The sequence below is a fragment of the Phyllostomus hastatus genome, unplaced genomic scaffold (genome assembly GCF_019186645.2).
Source record: "Phyllostomus hastatus isolate PE091 unplaced genomic scaffold, TTU_PhHast_1.1 phas_scaffold_93, whole genome shotgun sequence".
Lineage (NCBI taxonomy): Eukaryota > Metazoa > Chordata > Mammalia > Chiroptera > Phyllostomidae > Phyllostomus > Phyllostomus hastatus.
Genome location: NW_025334042.1, coordinates 24,816,670 through 24,828,669, shown reverse-complemented (window position 1 = coordinate 24,828,669; position 12,000 = coordinate 24,816,670). Strand labels below are relative to the sequence as shown.

General features: G+C 37.1%; 1 protein-coding gene across 2 annotated transcripts in view; it reads left to right on the top strand.

The window, feature by feature from the left end:
* The window catches only part of ARID2 (AT-rich interaction domain 2), a 163,675-nt gene that overhangs the window by 103,830 nt on the left and 47,845 nt on the right, over positions 1–12,000 (top strand). For both annotated transcript variants that reach the window (XM_045830159.1, XM_045830158.1), the window contains exons 12-15: positions 5,573–5,654; positions 7,520–7,654; positions 8,236–8,432; positions 8,882–11,742. In XM_045830159.1, the coding sequence (XP_045686115.1) occupies positions 5,573–5,654; positions 7,520–7,654; positions 8,236–8,432; positions 8,882–11,742 (3,275 nt within the window). The remainder of the gene's footprint in view (positions 1–5,572; positions 5,655–7,519; positions 7,655–8,235; positions 8,433–8,881; positions 11,743–12,000) is intronic.

Here is a 12,000-nt window from a genome sequence, read left to right as displayed (position 1 = left end):
TTTGTACCTACCAATTATGCTTCTTATTCCCTGTATCTTTTCTCCCACCCTCCCCCTCCCCACTGATAACCCTCCATGTGATCGCCATTTCTGTGATTCTGTTCCTGTTCTAGTTGTTTGCTTAGTTTGTTTGCTTTTTACATTCAGTTTGTTGATAGTTGTGCATTTATTGTCATTTTACTGTTCATAGTTTTGATCTTCTTTTTCTCAGATAAGTCTCTTTAACATTTCATATAATAAAGGCTTGGTGATGATGAACTCCTTTAACTTGACCTTATCTGGGAAGCACTTTATCTTCCCTTCCATTCTAAATGATACCTTTGCTGGGTAGAGCAATCTTGGCTGTAGGTCCCTGCCTTTCATGACTTTGAATACTTCTTTCCAGTCCCTTCTTGCCTGCAAAGTTTCTTTTGAGAAATCATCTGATAGTCTTATGGGAACTCCTTTGTAGATAACTGTCTCCTTTTTTCTTGCTTCTTTTAAGATTCTCTCCTTATCTTTAATCTTGGCTAATGTAATTATGACATGCCTTGGTGTGTTCCTCCTTGGGTCCAACTTCTTTGGGACTCTCTGAGCTTCCTGGACTTGTATGTCTGTTTCCTTCACCAGACTGGGGGCATTTTCTTCCATTATGTTTTCAAATAAGTTTTCTATTTCTTGTTCTTCCTCTTGTTTTTCCAGCACCTCTATGATTCAGATGTTGGTACATTTAAAGTTGTCCCAGATTCCTAAGCCTCTCCTCATTTTTTTGAATTCTCATTTCTTCATTCTGTTCAGGTATAATGTTTATTTTTTCCTCTTGTTCCAAATCACTGATTCTAGTCCCGGTTTCCTTCCCTTCTCTATTTGTTCCCTATGTATTTTCCTTTATTTCACTTTGTATAGCCTTCACTTCTTCCTTTATTTTGTGGCTGTACTCAGTCATTTCTCTGAGCATCCTGATCACCATGTTTTGAACTCTGCATCTGATAGGTTGGCTATCTCCATGTCGCTTAATTCTTTTTCTGGAGTTTTGGTCTGTTCTTCCATTTGGTCCATATTTCTTTGTCTCCTCAACTAGGCAGCCTACCTGTATTTCTGTGTATTAGGTTGAGCTGCATTGACTGTCCCTGTCAACACACCAGTTATGTTGTAAGGGGTGGAACCTTACATATTCACCAGGGCAGTACACCCACTTTGCCGCTTTGTGGCACTGTATGTAGGGGAGGAGTCAGAAAGGAAACAGTGCCACTTGATTGGCTCTCACCCCCTTTCCAGTCACTATCCCCACTTCAGTAAGCAGCTGCCACCCTTCTAGCTTCTGCCCTGGAGCTGATTCACAGAGTGGGTGGGTTTGTGTCTGTTCTAGGACCCTGTGTGCCCTTTAAGTGGGCTCTTCTGAGAGACTTTCAGTTTCTTCCACTGCCTCATTCCCCACTGGTTTTCACAGCCAGATTTTATGAGGCTTTATTTTCCCAGCATTGGAACCCTGAGCTACACAGTCGGGCCTGACTTGGATTGCTCATTGCCAAGTTGCCCTTCCCATTTTATCTGCCACAGGTGAATGTGGGACCACTTGTAATGCCCAGCTGCCACCAAGAGCTGCCTCACTGCACCACGTCACACCCTCTCTGCCCCTCCTACCTGTCTGGATAAATGTTTCTTCTCTAAATCGTTAGTTGTTGAACTTCCATACTGTTTGATTTTTCTGGCAGTTCTGGTTATTTTTTGTTTTTAGATCAGTTGTTATCCTTTTTATGGTTGTGCAAGTGGGCAAAGCAAGTCTACCTACACCTCATCTTTGCTGGAAGTTGTTTTTAATTATTTGATTAGTTACTGTCTATGGTTTGGCTTTCTACACACCACCCCCCCTTCCCACCATGCCCTAGTTTGTTGAATATTACTTTCTTAGGGAATGGTTACCTATAAAAGTTTTTCCTCACTTCCTCTCCTCAGTAGGAAAACTTAAGTAGTCCTTCACCCATTTTTAGGTTAACATCTAAATTTCTTCACAGTTTAAATAGTTGCAAATAATATATTTTTGTATATTAAATTGGGTTTAAAATAAAAATTAAACATTTTGTATCCAATGGAATCCTGATACCATCACTCACTTTCAAAAATGCATACTCTTAATATCAGAAATTTTATGATGTACCTCTTTCTCTTTGAACTCATAGCCATCACCTTATCACTACTTCTCAGCTATAGATGTAGACATTTTAATTTAAGTTTTTCAATTTCCTATTACTTTATTAAACTGTTTAAAATTTTATTTTATAATTACAAATGTTAGTAACACATAGTACATCAAACAACAATAAATGCATTGCAAATTTTTATAAATAACTATTAAATAAAAAGTAAAACTATTGGAAGTACGTCTCTTAATGAGATAGACAAGACTTTATTTCCCTAGTTGTCTGGAGCGTATCTTCTAGTGTGTCTAGCAATGAATATTTTTATTATTGAGTTCAATATCAATTTTATCTGTTCTTCTTACAGATATAAGTTGGAAACCTAGTTCATGTCAATAAATAGATGAAGATAAAACTTAAAATTCTTTGAACTTCTTTAGAATTATTTACAATGGTTAAAATTATATTTAAGATCTTCTGACAACTTACTCTATAATTTTGTTGAAATCAAAGAATTAACAATAAATGACTCAGAAAAGTATTTGTTGCTTAGTCATTAGAGACATTTATGAAAATATATCAAAAAGATACTATCAGGATAAGGCTGTAAATCATACTTGCTTCTCTTTTACTTGGTGTACCTTGTTTAATCTGATGTATTATTTATGAAGTGTCAGCACGGTGGCTGTACACTTCAGTGTGCATCAGAATCACCTGGTAGGCTTGAACGCTGAGTTTTAGGCTCCATACCCTGAGCTCCTGATTCAGGTAGACTTGAGAATTTTCATTTCTCACAAGTTCCCATGAGACACTGATGTTGCTGGTCTAGAGACTATACTTTGAAGACCACTGAGTTAGGAAATTTAAAATATTGTTCATTTTAAAACCAATACAATGTTTTTTGATAAAGTGTTTTTACCATGTGCTTTGAATACATTTTTGTAAAACTTTGGTTTGGCACTGCAGATTTACTTCATTTGATTATGAAAACTGTCTGCTACATAACCTATCTGACAAAGGTAGTGTTTATTATTAAAAGTATCTTGCTTAATAATCAGCCTTACTTTCTGTTACTTAGAAAAAAACCATTTTTCAATTCAAGAAAGTATATTAATATGCATTCTCACCTTCCTTGCTTCAGAATTCTGTGGTAAAGTTACCATGAAATTGTCACCTGAATGAAATAAGATGCCACCACCTTCAGTATTTCCTTAAAATACTCTCTGTGCTTTATTTTACACGAGATTCTGTCTCAGAAGTAATGGGCACTCTTTGGACAGTAGTTCTGGGATAGAGGAGGGAAGGACATTCAGCAAAAAATGTCATCACTCTATAGTGTAGCTGAATTCAGAGCACACCAAAGGGCCAAAATACCTAATTTCTAATGTCCAACATTGCCTTTAACTGTAATAAATAAAACACTGGGATAGAAAGGAAGCCCTACCATAATACCTTGGTTAAAAGGAGGCTTTGTGGACACTATTGTTTCTAACTCTCGGTTGGGTGTTCCAAGGGTTTTTAAATAATAACAACTAACATTTATAGTGCTTACTATTTACCAGGCATTGTTTTAGTGGCTCACAAATAAGCTCCTCTAATCCTCATGACCTATAAGGGCAATGTACTGTTACTTTTCCCCATTTTTAAACACAGAGAGGTTAGTTAACTTTCCCATAGTTGCATAGCTAGTGCTGAGTGATGGAACTCTAGAGCCTCTCTGACTCCAGAGTCTCCAGAGTCACACATTTAACCATAATCCTGCAGTGCTATTGAGGATGGGCGAGATCTAAGACTTCCTGTTCCACAGTGGTAGAGGAGCAATTATCAAAGAGGAGATGATACACTCAGGCAACAGTTTTCGGAAGTAATGTATACAAAAGTTGAGTATCTGGAAATTGATTCTTTTTAAAGTATAAGTGCCTTTGTGTCCTTTGGAAGGTCTCAGAATATCCTGAAGGAAATGTTTCTACGTTTGTAACCACTTTCATAGTAATATATATTCCTGGTTTATATTTATAATTTAATTGTGGCTACATCATTCTTCATTATGTTTGTACAGTTTTACATAATTTTTAATGTTTCGTGCAAATTGATTAATTGATTCAGTAGATTTTAGCCTAAGTAGGGTATACTCTTATAGTACAATTGATGAAGAAAAGGGAAAAAGATTTTTACATTGGTTCAGGCCCTAGAAAGGTATTTTCTGTGACAGTGTCATTAAGTTCAGAGGAGAGGAAAAGATAAGCTGAGGTTGCACCAGGAAAATAATTTTGGTTCTAATTACATTCTGTTAAGAAGCAGCATATCCACATTATGGCTTCTGAAGCGAGTAAACCTGGATTCAAATCCACCACTCATAAATCAAGGCTTTCCAGCTATACCAGCTCTGCTATCTCCATCATGTGTTCCTTTGTGAAAGTAATCTCTGAGCTTTATTTTTTCATCTGCAAAATGGGGATAATTAATTTAGACCTATACATAATATTGAAACAGATAATGTAAATGACAATGCAGAGTAAATGTTCATTAAGTGACTGATATTAGCTGCTAGCCCAATGAAAGCAGGGAGTGGGGTGGGGGATTGGAGGGGGTTGGGGATTTATCTTCAAACAAGGATCAGAATTTCTTCAGATCATTCACAGATTTGGCCGTTCTGTAGAGCGCCTCTAGTTCCATTAACTTAGAAATGTGTTTGTGCTGTTTGAGGGTTCTGAGAAGTTTTGCTAAAATGTCATCTGCAAGAAAGTGGATATACTTTGTAAGTGTAAAAACTATAAAATCATGCTGTTTCAGTAGTGAAATAGTATAATTTTAATATAAATATGTAAGGTTCATAGTTATATTAACTCATTTCTCATGTTTTTATTCATTCCTTTGTTATATAGCATAGCATTTTAGCTTTATGTTCACCTTATCTCAGAAATTTTACATATGCCACTCACACTGTCAATATTCACCTTTTAAATTCAGAAGTGATGTAATTTCTGATGCAGTATGCTTCTGTAACTAAAGTGAGAGGTGCTTATTTACTGATAGGTTGAGCTGTGTGACCTTGGGCTAGTTATTTTAATCACTTTTGAGTCTCAGTTTCCTTATCTGTACCCATCTTACAAAAGAATTAAGAAAGATAATGTAAATCAAGTATTTAATCTGGGGTCTGACCCATGGGGAAAAGAGTTTATATTAGTGATATAATCCATATTACTGTTACTATTCGAATGATTGTGAGGTTAAAAACTTGTTCAAATAAAGCATCTAAGACAGTGCCTGGTATAATGTATGCTCCATTATAAGTTGTTTTTTTGGTTTGTTTTTTTGTTTTTTCAAATTGGTACATTTGCAATATGTTTATACACCTTTTTAAAAGGTATTCATTGGTTCAGTGTCCATGAACTAAATATGGTATATAGTGACTAATTTTTTAAATGATGTAGCTAATGTATTTCTTTCTTTAGCTTCCAGAGCAGTTGTAGCGCAGCATGTTGCTCCACCCCCAGGAATAGTGGAAATAGATAGTGAGAAGTTTGCTTGTCAGTGGTAAGTGGCTTATTTCTATTAAGGCTTTATCCTTGAGAAGAATAAAGCAAAAAGGAGCAAAGGAAATGTATTTCAACAGTCATCCAAATATTTTATCCTGTATTTCTTTTTAATTAGAATAGAATATCATTTATACATGAAAGAACAATGTAAAACCACTTTACCTGTATTTTGGAATAATTTGAAAGAAAAATATTTATCAGAGCCTTCAGAATTATAATAGTCTTTGCCTAAAATTTTATTAAATTACACCACTTCTTTTCACAGTAAAATGTGTTAAAAAGTTACCTTTGACTTTGCAGAAAATAAGGTTTGTCAAATTATAGAATTTGTTCTTCTTAAATTAATGTTTTATTTAAACTGAATTGGACTGACTTTAAGAAAATAAAGCCAGATTTTGTTATTAAATGTCTCTTTCATGAAAAGCAAAATTTCTTATTCATTGCTAATTTTCCTTCTTGTGAGTCATGAGAAACTAATCAAATGATAGACAGTTAGTCTATAATAAAATAAGCAACTTTGAAAACAGTATTTTTTGAGAAGATTGAGTGGTTATATCTCAGCCATTTTCTGAAAAAATAAATGTAGACTTGGTTTGATTTCATTTTGTCTTGGATAGTTGCTTCTACATTATTTTTGAATTTTAACAAATTCTTTAGAAGATTAACAGATTGAAATAAAGATTACTTTCCAATGATGTATTACTTTTTAAATTTTCTTTCCTCGATCCCTTTCTCCCATTTTCCAACATTATTCATTTCTCATTCTATGCTTCTTTCATTCTGTTGTTCCAAATTTTTGGTGCTTTCTCTGTTCCTATGACAGTTTTCTCTAGACTTTTCTACTTAAATCAGGTTTATGATTTTAAATATCTCTATTTGCTTTCTACATTTCTGTATTGTTATAACATGACCCTTCATACTTGATGAATCTCTTCCAACAACATTTGGGAAATGTTTATCTTCTACGTTGAAACCAAAAAAAGTTTTTTGTATCCAGTTTTGAAAACTCTGCACTCAAAGGATTATGGAAATTGAAAAAAGTTATTATCACATCCACTCTAAAATATGTGGTGTTAGGTATAGGTTTGGTCTTATAAAATTCAGTTGCACATTTCTGCCATTTCTGGGGGGAAAAGGAGAGGCTTGTTTTATCATTATTTTATCATACTCACTATTTGATGCAGTTTATAAGAAACAGCTGTGTGTTGACTTGTTATGTATAGAGAGAGTCCTACGAAGAGTCTATAAGGATAACTAGGCCTCCAATCCTAACTTATAAATGGAAGTCTCTTTATGAAAAAGACAAACTGAAGTTTGAATTAATTTGTGCAGGATTAAGAATAGAAGTCTCTGAAGTGGGGAATGGGAGTGTGCAGCATGGGAAGTATCACTATAGGGAGTAGCTGGAAGCTTTGATAAGTTTTTTTTCTGAAGGAACTTCATCCAACAGCCAAACAAAGTTTAACTTCAGTTTTCCCTCCATTTTCCTTATCTACAGCAGCTCATCATTGAGAACTTCTGTTATATTTTGATTATTACAAGATGGGAACCTGAGTAGATATTCACTAAATAAAACTATTTATTGTAGAATATTTGTTGCCTGCTCTCACTGGGATGTGAGCACAGTTTTTATTTTGTTGTTAGAGATGTTTTGCATTATAATAAGTAGATTAGTTAATCTCTTTATCTGATTTAGTCTAACTGAAACCTAGCATGTATTTTTGCTAATAATATATGAAACAGTAATATTTGACAAAGTAAAATTAGTTTATAATACATTGCCTTTAAATGGTTTAAGCATACTTAAATATAGATTCTCCTATAGTGTCTTTCATAATGCCATTTATTTTTCTCCTCTTTTAGGCTAAATGCTCATTTTGAAGTAAATCCAGATTGTTCTGTCTCTCGAGCAGAGATGTATTCTGAGTACCTCTCAACTTGCAGTAAATTAGCTCGTGGTGGAATCCTAACATCAACTGGATTTTATAAATGTCTTAGGTAGGATACATAGTCCTTAACTTTAAAGTCAGTTTGTATCACCACACCTCTTGTTCTTGAGAATATACCTGTAAATATCTTCACTACTTAAAATTCCATATGGTTAGGTTGTAGTATGGTGGAAGTTTAAATTCAGGGGAATTTTGGACATCACATCTGGTGTTTGTTTGGACATTTTGAGGTTTATCAAAGATAGAGAAAGAAGAAATTAAGTTTTCTTTTTTTTTTCTGCCTACTTTTAAATATGTTAAAGACATGGCAGCACTCTTCAAATATTAAGGCTCTGACATTTTGCCAAGTTTGTAAAATAGGCATTGCCTAAATGCAGCTTTTTTATTCATTATATATGCAGTAGAATTGTTGAAAACCCAACAAAGTTAATAAATGATGACTTTAAAAATTGGAGAATTGATCTTTTATATTTCTTTTTTACCCTTGCAGAATATAGTTCTATGAATCACACTGGTTCATACATAAGTAGCAATGAGTATACTGCTGCTGTTTGTGTAAACATTGTTAGAAGTTAATGTTTTTTTTGCTAGCATGCTAGTTATCAAAACTGAGTATTGTGTACTTTACAGAACGGTGTTTCCAAATCATTCAGTGAAGAGAGTGGAGGATTCCAGTAACAGTGGGCAAGCACATATTCATGTAGTAGGAGTAAAACGGAGGGCTATACCACTTCCCATTCAGATGTACTATCAGCAACAACCAGTTTCTACTCCTGTTGTTCGTGTTGATTCTGTTCCTGATATATCTTCAAGTCCTTCTCCTGCAGGTATTAATTTGTATTGTTTTAAATATTATCAAGTAGCCCTGGCTGGCGCAGCTCAGTGGATTGAGCTCGGGCTGCGAGCCAGGGCATTGTAGGTTCGATTCCCAGTCAGGGCACATGCCTGGGTTGCAGGCCATGGCCCCCAACAGCTGCGCATTGATGTTTCTCCCTCTCTCTCTCTCTCTTTCTCTCTCCCCCACTCCCTCCCCTGTCTAGAAATGGATAGATAAAATCTTTTTTTAAAAAGTTTTTAAAAAATTATAAATATTATCAAGTTAATAAAATGTATATTATATACATTAAAATATATAACTTTTCCTTGTTTTTCCAGATGCAGAGTTCTAGATATTAATTTCTTAAAACTATTTTCTCTTATATGAAGTAAAATAATTCCTACATGCAGCTTTTCAGTCACTTTATTATAAATTTTGACTTCTTTCCTATATTTTCAGGAATCCCTCATGGACCACAAACTGTAGGAAACCATTTTCAGAGGACTCCTGTTACAAACCAATCTTCAAATTTGACTGCAACACAAATGTCTTTTCCAGTACAAGGTGTTCATACTATGGCACAGACTGTTTCAAGAATGCCACCAAATCCTTCAGTTCATACCCACCAGCAGCAAAATGCTCCGGTGACTGTCATTCAGAATAAAGCTCCAATTCCCTGTGAAGTTGTTAAGGCTACAGTAATCCAGAATTCTATACCCCAGACAGCAGTTCCTGTCAGCATCGCTGTGGGAGGAGGAGCTGCACAGAGTTCTGTGGTTCAGAATCACAGTACAGGGCCACAGCCTGTTACAGTTGTAAATTCCCAAACATTGCTTCACCATCCATCGGTAATTCCACAACAGTCTCCATTACACACAGTGGTACCGGGTCAGATACCTTCTGGCACTCCTGTTACTGTAATTCAACAAGCTGTCCCACAAAGTCATATATTTGGCAGAGTACAGACCATACCAGCATGTACTTCTACAGTTTCACAGGGTCAACAGTTAATCACCACATCACCCCAGCCTGTGCAAACTTCATCTCAACAGACATCAGCTGGTAGCCAGCCACAAGACACTGTTATCATAGCACCTCCACAGTATGTAACAACTTCTGCATCCAATATTGTCTCAGCAACTTCAGTACAGAATTTTCAGGTAGCTACAGGACAAATGGTTACCATTGCTGGTGTCCCAAGTCCACAACCCTCAAGGGTAGGGTTTCAGAACATTGCACCAAAACCTCTCCCTTCTCAGCAAGTTTCATCGACGGTGGTACAACAGCCTATTCAACAACCACAACAGCCAACCCAACAAAGTGTAGTGATTGTAAGCCAGCCAGCTCAACAAGGTCAAACTTATGCACCAGCTATTCACCAAATTGTTCTTGCTAATCCAGCAGCTCTTCCAGCTGGTCAAACAGTTCAGCTAACTGGACAACCAAACATAACTCCATCTTCCTCACCATCACCTGTCCCAGCTTCTAATAACCAAGTCCCTACTGCCATGTCATCTTCTTCCACTCCTCAATCACAGGGACCACCTCCTACTGTCAGTCAAATGCTATCTGTGAAGAGGCAGCAGCAGCAGCAGCATTCACCAGCACCCCCACCTCAACAGGTACAGGTACAAGTTCAGCAGCCACAACAAGTACAGATGCAAGTTCAACCACAGCAAACAAATTCAGGAGTTGGTCAGCCTGCCTCTGGTGAGTCAAGTCTGATAAAACAGTTGCTGCTTCCAAAACGTGGTCCTTCAACTCCAGGTGGTAAGCTTATTCTCCCAGCTCCACAGGTTCCTCCCCCTAATAATGCAAGAGCTCCTAGCCCTCAGGTGGTATACCAGGTGGCCAATAACCAAGCAGCAGGTTTTGGAGTTCAGGGGCAGACTCCAGCACAGCAGCTATTGGTTGGGCAGCAAAATGTTCAGTTGGTCCAAAGTCCAATGCCACCCACAGGGGGAGTGCAAACCGTGCCCATCTCGAACTTACAAATATTGCCAGGCCCACTGATCTCAAATAGCCCAGCAACCATTTTCCAAGGGACTTCCGGAAACCAGGTAACCATAACAGTTGTGCCAAATACAAGTTTTGCAACTGCAACTGTGAGTCAGGGAAATGCAACTCAGCTCATTGCTCCAGCAGGAATTACCATGAGCGGGACCCAGGCAGGAGTTGGACTTCAGGTGCAAACGCTTCCAGCCAGTCAAGCATCTCCAGCTGGACAATCATCTTGTACTACTGCTACTCCCCCATTCAAAGGTGATAAAATAATTTGCCAAAAGGAGGAGGAAGCAAAAGAAGCAACAGGTTTACACGTTCATGAACGTAAAATTGAAGTCATGGAGAACCCGTCCTGCCGACGAGGAACTACCAACACCAGCAATGGGGATACAAAGGAAAATGAAATGCAGGTGGGAAGTCTTTTAAATGGAAGAAAGTACAGTGACTCAAGTCTACCTCCTTCAAACTCAGGGAAAATTCAAAGTGAGGCTAATCAGTGCTCACTAATTAGTAATGGGCCATCATTAGAATTAGGTGAGAATGGAGCATCTGGAAAACAGAACTCAGAACAAATGGACATGCAGGATATCAAAAGTGATTTGAGAAAACCTTTAGTTAATGGAATCTGTGATTTTGATAAAGGAGATGGTTCCCATTTAAGCAAAAACATTCCAAATCACAAAACTTCCAATCATGTAGGAAATGGTGAGATATCTCCAATGGAACCACAAGGGACTTTAGATGCCACTCAGCAAGATACTGCCAAAGGTGATCAACTAGAAAGAATTTCTAATGGACCTATATTAACTTTGGGTGGTTCACCATCTGTGAGCAGTATACAGGAAGCTTCAAATGTGGCAACACAGCAATTTAGTGGTACTGATTTGCCTAATGGACCTCTAGCTTCAAGTTTGAATTCAGATGTGCCTCAGCAACGCCCAAGTGTAGTTGTCTCACCACATTCTACAACCTCTGTTATACAGGGGCATCAAATGGTAGTTCCCCACTCAGGATCAAGAGTATCCCATTCTCCTGCCCTATCATCTGACGTTCGGTCTACAAATGGCACAGCAGAATGCAAAACTGTAAAGAGGCCAGCAGATGATAATGATAGGGAAACAGTCACAGGAATTCCAAATAAAGTAGGCGTTAGAATTGTTACAATCAGTGACCCCAACAATGCTGGCTGCAGTGCAACAATGGTTGCCGTGCCAGCAGGAGCAGATCCAAGCACTGTAGCTAAAGTAGCAATAGAAAGTGCTGTTCATCAAAAGCAGCAACATCCACCATCATACGTACAGAATGTGGTCCCACAGGTAAGTCATTCTATCCCATTGCTCTTACAAAATTCTGATATGGGAATAATGATTTTGAGGGGAAATGTACTGTTTTTCCATGTCTTTTCTTGAAGCGTTAGTTCATTGATGTACTCAAGCTGTGGTGTGCTTTTGTTTTTCTGGTGGGTTTTTTTTTTTGTAATGTTAAACAGTTTTTGATTGTTAACTTAGGACAGTGATTTTCAACCTGTGTACTATGGCACATGCCACAAGAGTTTTTAAAACATGCAATACCTG